This window comes from Mesoplodon bidens (genome assembly GCF_964165515.1).
Source record: "Mesoplodon bidens genome assembly, chromosome: 2".
Taxonomy (NCBI): domain Eukaryota; kingdom Metazoa; phylum Chordata; class Mammalia; order Artiodactyla; family Ziphiidae; genus Mesoplodon; species Mesoplodon bidens.
The window spans coordinates 74,268,077-74,284,833 of NC_138177.1; the positions used below are offsets into that span (position 1 = coordinate 74,268,077).

At 54.6% G+C, this 16,757-nt stretch overlaps 2 protein-coding genes across 7 annotated transcripts; both read left to right on the plus strand.

Moving 5' to 3' along the window:
• Positions 1-2,413: 2,413 nt before the first annotated feature.
• On the plus strand, positions 2,414-6,518 carry SLC39A1 (solute carrier family 39 member 1). The gene is made up of 4 exons (XM_081222238.1): positions 2,414-2,487; positions 3,214-3,432; positions 3,592-3,722; positions 4,874-6,518. Exons 2-4 carry the CDS (start codon positions 3,246-3,248, stop codon positions 5,528-5,530), a joined length of 975 nt encoding a protein of 324 aa, XP_081078364.1. The 5' UTR covers positions 2,414-2,487; positions 3,214-3,245; the 3' UTR covers positions 5,531-6,518.
• Positions 6,519-6,901: 383 nt separating this feature from the next.
• On the plus strand, positions 6,902-16,677 carry CRTC2 (CREB regulated transcription coactivator 2). Of its 6 annotated transcripts, none has more exons than XM_081223608.1 (14): positions 6,905-7,292; positions 10,030-10,131; positions 10,207-10,320; positions 10,908-10,972; positions 11,596-11,664; positions 11,835-11,938; positions 12,015-12,068; positions 12,240-12,304; positions 12,406-12,455; positions 12,585-12,829; positions 13,192-13,598; positions 14,918-15,187; positions 15,707-15,893; positions 16,025-16,677. In XM_081223608.1, the coding sequence occupies exons 1-14, from the start codon at positions 7,140-7,142 to the stop codon at positions 16,243-16,245; spliced, it is 2,106 nt and encodes a 701-aa protein (XP_081079734.1). In that variant the 5' UTR covers positions 6,905-7,139; the 3' UTR covers positions 16,246-16,677. The 6 variants fall into 6 exon arrangements, with proteins under 6 accessions (XP_081079737.1, XP_081079734.1, XP_081079736.1 ...); XM_081223609.1 differs by having other exon boundaries at positions 6,909-7,292; positions 12,039-12,068; XM_081223613.1 differs by lacking the exon at positions 6,905-7,292 and adding an exon at positions 7,444-7,584.
• The last annotated feature ends 80 nt before the right edge of the window (positions 16,678-16,757 follow it).

Sequence of the window (16,757 nt, forward strand, 5' to 3'; positions counted from 1 at the left end):
TCAAAGGGTTCCTGCAGGCTGCATGTGTAGAGATGATTAAGTGGAAGATATACAGTCATCCCTGCTTATCCGTGGGGGATAGGTTCCAAGATCCCCCTCGGACACCAAAGTCCTCAAATGTTCAAGTCCCTTAAGTAAAATGATGTAGTACAGGCAGCCCTCTGTATTCGCGGTAGCAGTTCCGCATCTGTGAATAGGGAGGGCTGACTACACTCAGCCTCTGTTAGAACTGGATGGAAACTCTGGCACCATCTGCTAGTCTAACTTCCCTCTTCCACCTGATTTATCAAGCTCCTGAGAGGGAAAATGACTTGCCTAAGATCACACATCAAATTAAGGTAGAGCTGGGACTAAAACCCAAGCGTCCTGACTCCCAGTCCATGATTCCTTGTTAATTTACTAATTAACAGTAATCTTGAAAGCATAATTTGTGACAGACAAACCAGTGCATGCATAATATTCCCTTGAATAATCTGGAGTTTTCCCTAATAGTAATTTTTATCTTTTTTATTTTAAAATATTTATTTAGTTTGGCTGAGCTGGGTCTTAATTGCGGCACATGGGATCTTTGCTGGGTCATGTGGGCTTATAGTTGTGGCATGTGGGCTTCTTAGTTGCGATATATGGACTTTAAAAATTAATTAATTAATTAATTAATTAATTTTTGGCTGTGTTTGGTCTTCGTTTCTGTGCGAGGGCTTTCTCTATTTGCAGCGAGCGGGGGCCACTCTTCATCGCGGTGTGCGGGCCTCTCACTGTCGCAGCCTCTCTTGTTGCGGAGTACAAGCTCCAGACGCACAGGCTCAGTAGTTGTGGCTCACGGGCCTAGTTTCTCTGCGGCATGTGGGATCTTCCCAGACCAGGGCTTGAACCCATGCCTCCTTCATTGGCAGGCAGATTCTCAACCACTACACCACCAGGGAAGCCCCGGACTTTTTTTTTTTTTTTTTTTTTTTTAATTTGGCTGTGTTGGGTCTTAGTTGTGGCAGGCGGGATCTTTTGTTGTGGCGCATGGGCTCCAGAGCGTGCGGACTCAGTAGTTGTGGCACGTGGGCTTAGTTGCCCCGCAGCATGTGGGATCTTAGTTCTCCGACCAGGGATCAAACCTGGGCCCTCTGTATTGGGAACGTGGAGTCTTACCCACTGGACCACTAGGGAAGTCCCAGTAATTTTTATCTTTTAATGAAGAGCTTGGAACAGCAACGATACTTTCATTAAGTGACAGGACACCAATACCACATTTCACTTATATCCTGATCTTAGAATCCTATATGATTCTTTTCTCCTAGACCCCCTCCACCAAGAAGTCCTGATGTTCCCTTTTCTTAAGGAAGTTGCTGGCCTGCATTTCCAGAGCCTTCTCAGAGGCATCACCTTGTCCCTTCTTTAGGTGAGGCCTTTTCACATTTGCAAAAACAAAATAGACTGACCCCCCTTTATTTTCCTCCGTTGCACCCTACCCTCCCATGAGACTAGAAGAGGATTCGGATAGCACAGTGATGTGGGCCAAGAGAATCCAGGCTAAGGAAGCAGTGAAGGTCCAGAGTCGAAAATACCTTGGTTCATTCAAGGAACAGAAAACAGAAAGGAGGCCAACAGGGCTGGAGGGAGAGAAGTTGGAGAGTTCCAGATGAGACTGGAGAGAACCCTGGCCAGATGCCTCGAGGCACGGTAAGGGTGATAAGCTGGAGTGTGCCGAGAGAAGCTCCTCACTGAGTGGGGTTTCAGCAACCTCTGAGAAGGGTCCCACCAATTTTTTACCCACTTGCAGGCAGAAGGCTGCAGGGAAGTTAGCTCCGGCCATTGGTAGTTCAAGAAGGGTTGATTTTCAAGAAATACCCTCACTTTGCTATTCCCCTTTTCCAATTCTTCCTTGTCTTTTTTTTTCCTTGTGGGTGCTGGCGAGGGAGTTAAGCAAGAAAGTCAGTCCTAAGAAGGGAATGCTTTCCCTTTGGTGCCCAGGTGCACAGAAGGGGATCTTAGAATCTTCTAAGAGAGAAAAGAAGACTTCGGCCCAAGACCAGGCAGATATCCTCAGAGATGTGGGAGGCGGAAGACTTGGGGATGCGGGGGTTGGGTATGGAGCACCAGCCTTGACCGCGGGGTTTCTAGCTTCCTCTTTTAGAATCTTCAAAGGATCGGAAGCCTTCGTTGACCGGCCACGTTCGCCGGTCAGACCTCCACCACAGCGCCCCAGGCCCTCAGGCCCTCAGCCCCTCAGCCCCTCAGCCCCTAGGTGCTCTCCGAATTCCCTTCCCTTGCCCCGCCCCGCTTGTCTTCGCCTCAGCCGGGCTCTGGCTGCTGGTCTCTGATTGCTCCTAGCTCACGTCACTCCCAGTCTGGCCCCGCCCTCTGGGCGCTGTCATTGGCCACTGGGGGGTCGGTACGCCGCGGCTGCGGGGGGAGGGGTAAACGATGGGGAGGGGGCGGGAATTCCCGACTGGAGGCCGGAACAGAGTAGATGCCTTGTAGTGAGACCCTCGAGAGGTGAGTGCGGGATCCCAGAGAGCGGGATCCGGGTCGGCCGCCCAGGCTTCTCGGGGCCTACGAGCCGGAGTCCGGGCTCTCACGTTCTTCTTCAGCTTCCCGGCACGCTGGCGGCCTCAGACCCCGCCTCCCGGAGCCCGGACTAACAGACACCGCCCTCAGTTGTTGGGTCAGCCCGTCCCGGGACCCCAGGCGCCTAGGGCCTCTCTTTGGTCGTTTGCCCCGCCATCCCAGCCTGTGGCCTGAAATGGTCGCTCTCTGCCCTCGGGGGGATGGCGCTGGGGAAATGGGAGCGGGAGAGCACCCCAGCTCTCCCTGTTCAGGTGGTCCACGAAGCTACCCATGACATCTCTCCCTGAACCCTCTTCGCTTCATCCATTCCTTCCTGGAAAGGAGGCTTGACCTCTCCTTTGCTTAGAGGACCCCAGCTCTCTAGTTTTCTGGGAGCTCCGTGTGAAAGGGTAATGAGATATCCACACAGTCCTCATGCCTTAATTTCCCCCTTGCTAGGTCCCTGAATAAGTCACTTGAAAAAGTCACTTGAATGGGATAAAGTCTGAGGGGAAAGAGGGATATTCCCAGTACAGGAGTGGATGAGTCACACTGGGATAGGGAAGGTCACAGAGTGGCTGGGGTGAGGGAGCTGCATTCTGCTGACCAGCCTTCCCCTTTCCTTGGCCCCGTATTTCCCTAGTGACCACTCCCCCACTCCCCCTGTCTTCCTAGGTCTGAGAGTCATTGGAGCTACCACAGCCACCATGGGGCCCTGGGGAGATCCAGAGCTCCTGGTGTGGCGCCCCGAGGCAGCAGCCTCGGAGCCCCCAGTGCCCATGGGACTGGAGGTGAAGTTGGGGGCCCTGGTGCTGTTGCTGGTGCTCACCCTCATCTGCAGTCTAGTGCCCATCTGTGTGCTGCGCCGGCCCGGCGCTAACCCTGAAGCCTCAGGTAAGCCTCTCCTTTTCCCTGCTGCCATGGATGCTTGGAGGAGGGAAGGCTCTGGGGCTAAGGAAGGTGACCTAAGAGAGGACGGCAAGAGTGACTGTTGCTTGGGTTGAGTAGTGGGGCTCATTTGCTCATTCCCTTCTATGCTCCACTCCTGCCCAGCCTCCCGCCAAAAAGCCCTGAGCCTGGTAAGCTGCTTTGCGGGTGGTGTCTTTCTGGCCACATGTCTCCTGGACCTGCTGCCTGACTACCTGGCTGCCATAGATGAGGCCCTGGCAGCCCTGCATGTGACGGTGAGCCCCGGTCATCTGCATGTGACCCTGTGTATGTGGTGGTCAATCACATACCTCTAGGAGCGGTGGTTTGTATGGATCTGTCCGTGTGTCACTCCACGACTGTATGGAAGGCTCTTGGCATGTGACCCCATGAGCTGTGATTTTTAGTCATAGAGCATAACTCTTTCTGTAAGTTCTCACCCCCTCAGTCCCTATGTGACACCTACGTACTCTTTGTGACAGTGTGAGGAATCCTATTAACAGGTGTGTGACCTATCTGTAGGTTTCTCTAGTTTCAGCCTCCAGGAAGTTAATAGCCCTCCAAGAATCATCTTCACCCTTCACCCTTTCCTGAAGGGCTGGGATAGAGGTCCCTACAGGCCTGGGACAGGTAGGAGGCAATTTCCAGGGACCTGGTGTTGCTGACCAAAAGGCTACGTAACCCAAGGAAGTAGGATGTGGGGAAGATCAAGTCCAAGGCATAGGACAGTCTTATTGGAAAAACTGAGACAGTTGGAGGAACTGAGGAAGTAACACTGAATGTAACTGTTTGTCTGTGACTGAGTGACTTGTGTCTCTGTGTGACTGTGTGTAAGCCTGATTGTCCCTGTGACAGTATGTGGCTCTGTGTGTGAGCATTTGGGAAAGTGGGCCAATGTGTGGCCTACATGTGACACTTTGTGTCCATCTACCTCAGTGACTTTCAGCTGGGGGTGGTTTTGCCCACCCCTGTCGTCCTCCCACCCTCACCCCCCACCTCCCCAGAAAACATTCGGTAATGTCTGGAGACATTTTTGGTTGTCTCAACTCAGGGAGGGAGGGCTTGCTACTGGCATCTAATGGGTATAGGCTAGGGATGCTGCTAAACATCCTACAGTGCACAGGACAGCCCTCTACATCAAAGAATTATCCAATCCAAAACGTTAATAGTACTAAAGTTGAGAAACCATGATCTACATGTAACACTGGGAGTGACGCCATAATCTGTACGGTTCTGTGTCATTTTGTGTCTGTGGCAACAAGTGACTATATTTTTGTGTAACTGAGAGTGGCTCTGTGTGTGGGACCCCAGGTCTGTGTAACTGGGACTCCATTAAACTCTGCATCTGACTCTTCCTCCCCATTCTTGGCCTGTCTCCTGAAGTCCACGCTGTCCCCTTTGCCCACAGCTGCAGTTCCCCCTACAAGAGTTCATCCTGGCCATGGGCTTCTTCCTGGTTCTGGTGATGGAGCAGATCACGATGGCTTACAAGGAACAGTCGGGGCCACCACCTCGAGAGGAGATGAGGGCTTTGCTGGGAACAGCGAATGGTGGGCTGCAGCACTGGCACGACAGACCAGAGGTCCCACAGGCAGGTGGAGCCCCGGCAGCCCCCTCAGCCCTGCGTGCCTGTGTACTGGTCTTCTCCCTGGCCCTGCATTCAGTGTTTGAGGGGCTGGCAGTGGGGCTTCAGCGAGACCGGGCTCGGGCCATGGAGTTGTGCCTGGCTTTGCTGCTCCACAAGGGTATCCTGGCAGTCAGCTTATCCCTGCGGCTGCTGCAGAGCCACCTGCGAGCACAGGTGGTGGCTGGCTGTGGGATCCTCTTCTCATGCATGACACCCCTGGGCATTGGACTGGGTGCAGCTCTGGCAGAGTCAGCAGGGCCACTGCACCAGCTGGCCCAGTCTGTGCTGGAGGGCATGGCGGCTGGCACCTTTCTCTATATCACCTTCCTGGAAATCCTGCCCCAGGAGCTGGCCACTTCTGAGCAGAGAATCCTCAAGGTCATTCTGCTCCTAGCAGGCTTTGCCCTGCTCACTGGCCTGCTCTTTATCCAAGTCTAGTGGCCTCCAAGATACGCACGGGAGGTTGGGTATCACGTGCCCTTGACCTTCCTCCCCCTCTCCCAGTGTGTGGGGAATAGGAAGGAGTGGGGAAGGGAGGTACTGAGGACCAAAGAGTTCTCTGGGATGTAAGGATGGAGGCTTTGGCACTATTTGGCCAATGAGAGGGAAGTGGGCAGACAAGAGCCTGGCCCCCAGGCCCAAGGGACAAAAGATGGTCAAGTCACTAGAGACATGATCCAGGGACATTAGTATTGGGGAAGACACTGAGTGCTGGTATCAGGGATCAGACATTACACATAGGGACAAGCTGATAGTTGGGAGGCCGGAGGTGGGTACCCAGCTGTTGTGGGATAGAGGTATAGAGAGGGCATAGGCCCAGAGTCAGCAGTCGTTGGTTCTGGCCCATTTCAGCCCTCTGTCACTTGGAGTGGACCCCTCCAACTTAGCTCCTACTTTCATATCTATCTTCCTCTTTCCTTCTCCCAGGGGACTAGTGCCAAATGGCATCTTCCTGCCAGTTTTGGTACCTCCTCTGGCTTCTCCAGTCCTGGTCACTTCTGTATTTTTAAAGTGCCAAATAAATCCCCTCCCTCTTTCTCAAAGCACAAGTGATGGCACTGAGCCCTGCCCAGCACCTCAGTGGAAGGGGTCTGCTTGCTCTTTGTTTTGGTCCCAGATTGTGGGGTGGGACAGAAATGTTTGCTGAGGTGGGGTGGGGGGGCAGGTTGGCAGAGCTACCATCCCCCACTACTGCTGCACCCTAGGAATACTGAAAATGGACATGGTGCCCCGTGCCTAGATGACAAACACTGAGATGCCAAAACTTTTTTTATACCAGAGGATCCCAAGGGGGAAGGGGAAGGCTCGCCCCCAGGGTTATTTTTTGGGGCGGGAGGGCTGTGTATAGGGCCATATTCTCTAGAATCTATTTTACTAACTGACCTGTTTTGGGACATGTTACCCAAATAAAACAAGTTTCTACACATCTGTACGGTATCTGATTCATTTGTCTTGGGAAAGGGGTGGGCACGTGGCAAGTCTGAGAGGGCCTGACTCCCAGATGTTTAGGGCTGTTTGAATATCCCTGATCTCACTGTTTTCATTCAGGCCCCTCTAGTTCCCTTCCCTGGAGATGACCAAATTTTTCCTCTTGTCTCTTCCTGCTTCCTTCCCTGTCTCCACCCCTTCCCTGTCTCCACCCCTTCCCTTTCCTCCCTTTTCCTTTCCTCTCTTTAATCCCTCGCCCCTTCGCGTTTGTAGGCACGGGACCAATGCAGAACTACTCTTCCCAGTTTGCCCTGCGCAGGGAGCAGCCGAGGGGGAGGAGCAAAGTCCCCAGTTCCCGGAGTCAACAGGGCAGCTGGGAAATGGTGTCCGTTTCCTCTCCCGTATTGCGTGACTGGGGCTGCGAAGGAGTCACGTAAACAAACTATAATTCCCGGCGGTCCCCGCGCGCAGCAGGTCAGGGCTAGGCTGGGGCCGGGTTCGCGGTGCTTGCTGAGGCGGCGGCGGCGGCGGCGGCTACGGCTGGAAGAGCCGGGCCGGGGCCCGCGGCGGAGGCCGTGGCTTGTATTGGGAGGGTGGCGGGGAGGGACGGGGGAGGAAGATGGCGACGTCGGGGGCGAACGGGCCCGGCTCGGCCACGGCCTCAGCTTCCAATCCGCGCAAGTTTAGTGAGAAGATCGCGCTGCAGAAGCAGCGTCAGGCCGAGGAGACGGCGGCCTTCGAGGAGGTGATGATGGACATCGGCTCCACCCGGGTGAGGGGCCGCGCCGGCAAGCGGGAGCGGAGCAGAGCACTTCTTGAGCGGGGAGCCGAGAGGCGGGGCGGGGGCGGGAGCCGCAGCGAAAGAGGCGGAACGCGGCCGGGGTAGCGGGCGCCGCCGTCTGGGAGGCACGGGTGGAGGGCCGGTGGGCAGGAAGACGGGTTTTGCGGGAGGAGGTCGAAACTCCAGAGAGGCTGGAGGGTTTGGGAACGAATGGGAACTGAGAAAGTGAGGCAGGAGTGGACAGAGAGAGCAGGTGGTCCCCGAAGCCCGGCGGAGGTAGGAGGTGGGTGGTCCTTGTGCATCTCTGATTGAGTTCTCTCAGGGACTCTGCTGAAGCATCTTCTATGTTGGGTTATGGGGTTGGGGGATGGCTTGCTTGCCCTAGTCTGGCTCCTCTCAGTTGGTGATCTCCTCTCATCTGGTCCCTCTGCCTTGTGCTACACTCGGCAGTTAGTATCTCCGGGAAAGGGCCCCTTGAGTGGTTTGAACGGCAGCGCTGGGTATAGTGGGGCAGGAAGTCCCCTCCTGCGTCCCGTCCCTTTGCTTCCTTTTTCAAATATTACTTGTGGTTTCCTGACGTGAATGAAGGTGAGGTCCATTGCTCACAGACTGGTGGTATTTTGCCTTGGCCGCCTTGGAGGGGAGATAGGGCTTTGGATCTCGAAAGGGGGTAACCAGTTGGCTATAGGTTATGTGGAACCTGATGGTTAGCTGAACTTTCTAGGGAGATGACTGTTTTGTGGGTAAGTTATGGGGTGCCTTGGAGGGTCTTCTGTGTGTAGGGAATATTCATTCCTGGGAAGTTCCAGAAAGAAGGAATCCTGGCGGCGTTGCTTCTGAAGCCCCCTGATCTTGGTTTCTTGCTTCCCAGGGCTGGATGTCAGAGAGAGAGAGGGGTGGGAGTTTGCCCAGCTGGTATGCAGTCCTAATTTAGGGACACATTATTCTCAAAACAGCAGGTGAGGATATTGCAGTGATTCCTTATGGCAGGGAGCTAGAAAGAATTTAAGGGGTGATGGATGGCCTAACATAAATACCACATTTCCAAGTTCTTTCTGCTCGTCTGACTGCCTTTGATTGAACCTGCCTATGACTGTAACTCCGGTTGTATTTTTGTGTGTGTCTCCCTTGACTCTGTTAGTCTTTTTTGTGTTTTTTACTCTTTTGAGTCTCTAGAGACCATGTGTCCTAGTTTTTGGGAGTCAGAACAGAGAAAGTTAGGTGGGGAAGCAAATCGTGTGTGTGTGTGTGTGCATAACCCCCTCTAACCACCGTGAGAATCATGATCTAACTGTGGACTGTCCCCCCTTTAGGAGCTTTTGATCAAAGTGGGGGCAGAGGCAGGAAGGTGGGCAAGAGGCTGACCTCCATCTGACAGCAGAGGAATAGTGGGATCTTAGGGCTTATAGGTACAAACAAAAGCTCAAAACTGGGCCTTCTTTCTTTGTGGTGCCTTGGTCTGTCAAAAGGTCCCCTCCACTCACCTTGCCCCTGTTGGGTAACTTTTCTTCTGCACATAAAAAAATCTAGTGGGCATACATGTCCAGGGCCTGGGGACCCAAGAATCTAAAGTTAGGGATTAGAGACCTGGAGCTCAGCCTGTTATCTGGCCAGCTGGGAGGTCTCATTTGAGGCAGATGTGGCCTTTGGGGCCTATACTCCTGGAAGCTGGGGTTATCATGTATATTAGTAGCAGTCTTGAAGTGGCCCAAAGGTCAGCCTAGTGCCCGCTAAACTCACTGGACTGACCTCTCGGAACAGAAAGTCAATTCTGTTGTTGGCCTATGCACAACGGTGTGACCCCTGGAAGCTCTTAGAATCTTAACCACTCATCAGCTGCCCTGGGTCTCCTTATTTGACTGGGGTAGCAGTAGCTGAGTCTTAGAAGTAGGTGCTCACCTCTCACAGAGGGACATGAGACCTTTAGGCAGACTAAAACCATGCCAGGCTGAGGGTTGTGGTGTCTTACTCCAGTGCCAGATGTATCTCCCCAAAGTGAGGATGAGGCCAAGGAGACAGCTCTGGGCCAGGCTGGAGTGGGCTACTGCTTTTCTCACCCCCATTCTCCAGGCTCCCCTACCAATTCAGGGGCTTTAAGACTAGGTAGAAGAATGCTTCTTTGTTTTGGCACTGTTTTTCCAGTTAGAAGAGCCATCATTCCTTAGTTGTTCTAGTTTGGGAGGTACAGGCTCTGTGTAGCCTTCCTGAGGCTGGGCAAATGGCAGAGCCCAGAAGCTTGTGCCCGCCCTCCAGAGTGGGGAGGAAAGAGGCTGGCAGCTATGGCTCTATGGCATCCACCTGTGGCCCTTCCCTTGTCTTCCAGTTAGTCCTGGACGCATCTGGAAGGGAAAGCAGAGGTGCCTAATAGGCACCCTTCCCCAGGAGTTAACCCATGTGACTAGCCTAGGGGCTCCTGGCAACCCCTCAGGGACTCTGTTTAGACTGATGCCGACTAGGACAGGCCCTGAGCAGAGTATCAGGCTCCACCTGGCAGGGTGACGCCAGGCATTAGTGATAGCATTGATGGGGGCAGCCTGAGGAAGAGCTAGGGCAGATTGTTTGCACCAGGTCTCAGTGGACCTTCTCCCCAGTACTGGCTTTTCTTCTGGCAGGTCTCTTAAAAGCAGCAGCAATAGTAGCGTGTCCTGGAGACAGGGATGGCAAGGATGGCCACAGGAACAGTGCTCAGGACCCTCGCTGACATTCCCATTTGTCCTACATGTCTCAGTTACAGGCCCAAAAACTGCGGCTGGCATACACAAGGAGCTCCCATTATGGTGGCTCTCTGCCCAACGTGAACCAGATTGGCTGTGGCCTGGCTGAGTTCCAGGTGAGTGGACACCAGCTGGGGGAGCGCAGGCTCTCACGCAGCTCCCTCTGTTGACTTGCCTGTCTCTTTTGGCAGAGCCCCCTCCACTCCCCTTTGGATTCATCCCGGAGCACTCGGCACCACGGGCTGGTGGAACGGGTGCAGCGAGATCCCCGAAGAATGGTGTCCCCACTTCGTCGCTACCCCCGCCACATATCCTTCACTGAGGGGCTGCAGAGTCTGGAGGGCAGTGGGGTGGGGTTCCTCAGGAACTCATGGTAGGAAAAGGGACCTGAAGTGTTGTCCAGTGCCATCCTGTGGGAGCTCTCCTTTACCCAGGTTCCCTGACAAGTGACATTTGGTGCGTGTTTCAGCACTGGCTCCTGTGACAGGGAGCTTCCCCTCCTGAGACTGTGTCCTCCATCTCTGGCTGGCACTGACCATCCTCACTTCAGCTTGCTCTTGGCTGCTAGAGGCAGGGCTCCCTGGTATGTCTCATGCTACAGGGATTTTGCTTCCCTCCTGCTCACATTTCTGTTCTTAGCTTTCAGTCTCAGAGACCTCCACAGACCTGTCTCCCCCAAGCCCTGCCTAGATATTCACCTATATTTTCCAGCTTCTCTAGGCGTGATTCCCTTTTTCTCTTCCATCCTTTGCCCCTATTGTTGCCCCTTGTAGAGGAGGAGAAAGGTGTTTGTTTCTTGAAACAGCTCATCTGCTGCCTTCTGTTATTTTTCTCTCATCTGGTCTCTCTCCCGTCCACCCCCTCCTCACTTTTTCCCTTAACTGGTGTTCTTCACATTGACAGCTCTCCCTATAGTCCTGCCTACTTATCTCCTCCCCCGGAGTCCAGCTGGCGGAGGTCAGTGTCCAGGGCGGGCAGGATCTCCTGCCCACTCTCTGACTTGTCTCTGGCGGGAGCTGGGGTTAGGTTTGGGCCTGCTGGGCCAGGCTTTCAGCAGTGCCTCCTCCCGTAATGGCAGGGCTGGGAGGGGTGGGGGTAGGTGGAGTAGGTGGGTCAGAGTCCAGTCTTGGCCATGTTGACACGTGTGGCCAAGCCTCCCAGTCCAGCCAGAGCAGGACTAATGGCAGCTGGGGTGTGTGTGGGGGGGAGGGGAGAATGGTAGGGTGGCAGGTGAAAATGGCTGCCTCCTGTCAAGAGTGGGTGCCAGGTGCAGTGTTCTGGCATTCAGGTTTCTGAACCCTTCCCCTGTCCATCTCATTCCTAAGACTCATACCCAGCACAGTTGCTGGGCTCCAAGATTCCTATTCAGCTTGTCCTGGCAGAGAGGAGTTATTTCCAGATCTCCTAGGTTGTTTGGGGAGAGGGTTCATGGATCACAGATATCAGCAGAACCAGAAAGAAAGAGGCATGATGATCCTGGGTGCCCAGCCCTCTTGGCTGCCCCACACTTTCCAACCCCCATGCCTGCCCTCTGGTCCATTGCTAGCCTTCCTCCTCATTACTTTGTTTTTCCATCCCAGGACAATGCCCTGGGGCAATTTCCCTGCAGAGAAGGGGCAGTTGTTTCGACTACCATCTGCACTTAACAGGTGATGGCCCTTGCCTTCTTTAGGCCACATCTCTTCTTATCTGTAGTTTCTGGGGCCCTGCTCTCTCACCCCACCCTGTCCCAGCCCAGCTAGTGTTTTCCCCTACTGATCAGGGCATGAGGACCAGGAAGACTGTCACAGGTGCCAGCTCATCTCTTTTCCCCCCACAGGACAAGCTCTGACTCTGCCCTTCACACAAGTGTGATGAACCCCAGCCCTCAGGACACTTATCCAGGCCCTGCACCCCCCAGCGTCCTGCCCAGCCGCCGTGGAGGTAAGTGGCCATGTCCCAGGGGAGGGAGTAGCCGTGGAGCTTTTGTTTGAAGCAGGTAGGCAAGTGGGCACTGCAGCCAGCTCTACCGTATCCTTTGCAGGTTTTCTGGATGGCGAAATGGACTCCAAAGGTATGTGTTCCTCACCGCATTTGATATGTGCGGGTACTGAATGCCAGAGAATCTCTGGGCTGATGTTGGGAGCTTTGTTCAGGGCCAGGGAGTGGGAGCCCTTCCACTTGCGTCTGCTTCCTGTCCTGCCTTCTTCTTCAACCCTCTCATCACCAGTCTTTCTCTTTCAAGTCCCTGCTATTGAGGAGAACTTGCCAGATGACAAGCATTTGCTGAAACCATGGGATGCTAAGAAGGTAGGCGTGGCCCGCTGTCCCTCTTCTTTCCAGGGGGCGGGTCTTCAGGGTCCTCCACTGAGCTCTGTCCTCATTTGCCACCTTCTTCCTTCTTTCCTCAGCTGTCCTCATCCTCCTCCCGACCTCGGTCCTGTGAAGTCCCTGGAATTAAGTATGTATCTCTCTGAGGTCAGCTGAGCGGGTGGAGGAGGGAAGCAAAGGGAAATGTGGAATGCTGATCTCTGCTCTTCCCTGACCACTGCCCCCACCCCCATTTACATTTTTTCCTCTCCTTCCCCAGCATCTTTCCATCTCCTGACCAGCCTGCCACTGTGCCTGTCCTCCCACCTGCCATGAACACGGGAGGCTCCCTACCTGACCTCACCAACCTGCACTTTCCCCCACCGCTGCCCACCCCCCTGGACCCAGAGGAGACAGTCTACCCTAGCCTGAGTGGGGGCAACAGTACCTCCAATTTGACCCACACCATGACCCACCTGGGCATCAGCAGGGGCCTGGGCCTGGGCCCAGGCTATGATGCACCAGGTGAGTGGCTGTCTTGGCTGTGTGTCCCTGGGGTGCTGTCTAGCTGGAGGGACGAAGGGGTGGGAGGCTCGAGCACCTTGGGATTCTCCTGTGACTGCCCACACCAGCCCTTCACCTGTGTACCCCAGGATTCCCTCCCAGCAGTTTTCTGCCAGTGAAAACTGGTAGGTGTGGCTTTTCCTAGAAAGAAGATGGAGAGCAACCCCCAAGCGGGCAATGCCATCCTGACTGCCAGGGACAGAGTAGGGAGGACATTGTGTTGCCGCTTCCATAGTCTGGCCACTGCTACCCATTCTGGGCAGAAAGGGGCCCAGTTCCCATCAGTAATGTTGGCATCTCTGGTTTTTTGTCTGTGCCTACAGGACTTCATTCACCTCTCAGCCACCCATCCTTGCAGTCTTCCCTAAGCAATCCCAACCTCCAGGCTTCCCTGAGCAGTCCTCAGCCCCAGCTCCAGGGCTCCCACAGTCACCCCTCACTGCCTGCCTCCTCCTTGGCCCGCCATGCACTGCCCACCACCTCCCTGGGTCACCCCTCACTCAGCGCCCCGGCCCTCTCCTCCTCCTCTTCCTCCTCTTCTGCTTCATCTCCGGTGCTGGGTGCCCCCCCTTACCCAGCTTCTACCCCTGGGGCCTCCCCCCGCCACCGCCGTGTGCCCCTCAGTCCCCTGAGTTTGCCCGCGGGCCCAGCCGACGCCAGAAGGTCCCAACAGCAACTGCCCAAACAGTTTTCGCCAACAATGTCACCCACCTTGTCTTCCATCACTCAGGTATGCGTGGCTCCCTTCCCTACATGTCTGTCTCCCTTCCCTTCCTTCTCCTGCCAAGTTCTCTCCCTCCCACCCTGCTTTCCTCAAATACCTCTTCTTCTTAACTCCTGTACTCCTGGTGTCATCCATCGCCTTGCATTCCTCTGTCCTCTGCCTGCCCCACTCTTATCCACCTTGTTTCCTCTTGGCTTAAGAATGCAAACTCTGGGGTTAAGTTTTCTGACTTCAAATCCTGGCCCCACCTCTTACTAGCAGTCTCCTTGGACAGTTATTTAACTTCTTTGAGCCTCAGCATCCTCATCTATAAAACCAGGACAGCAATGTAAGAATCAAAGGAAATCACATACGGAAAGTACACAGCACCATGCCTAGCTCAGGTGCACGCTCGACAAATGATAGCTTGTCCTTTCCCTTTTCTCTCTTTTTTGTTCCTATCCTTCTTTCCTTGTCTGTCTTTTTTCTCCTGCCTCCATCCTGTCCCATCCGCTCTCCCATCTCCTCTCCTTCTTTCATAGATTTCATAGAGTCAGAGACTGTCAGGGGCTGGAGCCTAGTCCCTTCATCTCACAGATGAGGTGGCTGGGGCCCAGAAGGAAAGTGACTTGTCCAAGTTTACACAGCATGTTAGGGAAGAGTTGGGACCATTACTAAAAATTCTTGGTTTAGGGTTTTTTCCTCAGTGTTAACATTCTTAGCTCTTCTCTCCCTCCCCATACTTCTCCCCTTTTCTGTTATCTCTGCTCCCCTTCTTTCACCCTAATGCTCTTCTTCCCTCTCCTCTGCCCTACTTTCCCTTTCTTTCTCTGTTGTTCTTCCCTGGAATGTGTGTTCTATGTTCCATCTTTATGCAGGTCCCCTTTTCTGTAGGAAAGACTGAGGTCAGGCCAGCAAGGGCTCTGCTCTCTGGGAACTTGGAGTAAAAGCCTAGCTTCCCTCCTTCCTCCCTCCTTCCTCTCACAGTCCCTCTGGCCTCTTCAAGGCTTTAGAACAGCCATTCTCAAGGTCACTGTTGTGTGATCAGTCCCTTGTGAGGTGTGTCACAAGTAGTTGATTACTAACAGTAGTTAAAGTACCAAGGTTTAGGAATAGTTGACTCCTGGAGTGGATTCAAAATTATCCTTGTGTTAACCTCTCTCAGTCACTTTCATCCTGAGACGCATTTTTTAGAGTAGTTGCACCCCAGCGATGCCCAATGGAACGCTTTTGGGTTTGTGTTGACAATGGTCGCAGCTTAAAAGGGTGGGAAGCCCTGACAAAGAGCTCCTCTCAGGGGGCACGTTGAGGGGTAATCTTCCCCCTTTCTCCTCGCTTTTCTTCAGGGCGTCGCCCTGGACACCAGTAAGCTGCCCAGTGACCAGCGGCTGCCTCCATACCCGTACAGTCCCCCACGTTTGGTTCTGCCCACCCAGCCACCCACCCCAAAGCCTCTGCAGCAGCCAGGGCTGCCCTCTCAGGCCTGCTCAGTGCAGCCCTCTGGTGGGCAGCCCCCAGGCAGGCAGCTGCACTATGGGACACTGTACCCCCCCAGCCCCAGTGGGCATGGGCAACAGTCTTACCACCGGCCGATGAGTGACTTCAGCCTGGGGAACGTGAGTACCCGGGTCCCTAGCTCAGAAGCAGGGGAGGGGCTGGGAGTGGGCCAAAAGAGCCTGAGTGGTATCGAGGGGGGCATTTTGAACTGGGAGATCTAGGTGGGGGAGAGGCTTCTTACCTGCCCCCAGGTAACACAGTACCGCCAACTTGGGGCTCCTCTCTTCCTGCATTTGACCCCGACTCCTGCCCCTCTCCCCCAGCTACCTCCGTGCAGCTTGCTCTTTGATGACTACCGCTTTGACCCGTTGTCTTCCTGGCACGCGCATGCTCTGTCCCAGTAGGTACGGTGCCCACACCTACTTTGGGCCCCGTGCTCACTTCTGTCGCTGTGCTTGTGGCCATCTCCCGCTGTCTCTGCTTTTGTTCCCATGGTGGAGGTGGGAAGCGGGGTGGGGTAGGGGGAGGTGTATGAATATTACTGGGCAAAGAGGATGTGTTAGCAGAGCTAGGCAAAGGCAGGCAGGACCACCCTGTTCTGAAGCCCACTTTCTCAAGGCCTGTCTGTGTGTCCATAGCTGGAGCAGTTCAGCATGGAGAACCCATCAACCAGCCTGGCGCTGGATCCCCCTGGCTTTTCCGAAGGGCCTGGATTTTTAGGGGGTGAGGGGCCAGTGAGTGGCCCCCAGGACCCCCATGCCCTCAACCACCAGAACTTAACCCACTGTTCCCGCCATGGCTCAGGGCCTAACATCATCCTCACAGGTAAGAGGTGTGGGTGGTGATGGGGGATGGAAGGAGGGCGTGATACATTTGGTGGCACAGCAGGAGACTGAGGGGGTCTTGGGAGAGTTCGCAAGGCATGGGGTCCTCACTCATCTCTTCTGCCCACACAGGAGACCCTTCCCCCGGTTTCTCTAAGGAGATTTCAGCGGCCCTGGCTGGAGTGCCTGGTTTTGAGGTGTCAGCAGCTGGGCTGGAGCTGGGGCTGGGGCTGGAGGAGGAGCTGCGCATGGAGCCGCTGGGCCTGGAGGGGCTCAACATGCTGAGCGACCCCTGTGCCCTGCTGCCTGACCCTGCTGTGGAGGACTCGTTCCGCAGTGACCGGTTGCAGTGAGAGCACCTCATCGACATCCCTCTTCTCGGCCCTGTCCCCCCATCACTGTCCCTTTCCTCCCTTCCCCCTGGCCAGTAGAGACTTCACTCTCTGCCCCCAGATCCTCTTTCTAACATGAATGGAGGATCCCAAGAATGAGAAAAGGCAAGGGGTTTGTCCAGGTGGCCCCTGAATTCTGCACAAGGGATGGGGCTTGGGGGAGCTCAAGGGAGGGCCTGAAGCACTTGTAACTTTGAACCGTCTGTCTGGAGGTCAGAGCCTGTTGGAAAGCAGGGGGTAGAGGGGAGCCCTGGAGGCAGGGCTTGTCCGGATGCCTAGGGGTGGGCAGTGCCAGCCCCTCCTCACCACTCTTCCCCTTGCAATGGAGGAGAGAGCCAGAGTGGATATTATTTTTTATTAAATATATTATGTTAATAAAAAAATCATATCAAACCCTTGGTGTCGTTGGCTACTGTTTGGGATGCAGGTCGGGATCGAGGGAGTTCTTGGGGCACGGGCCCTCTCATCTGTAT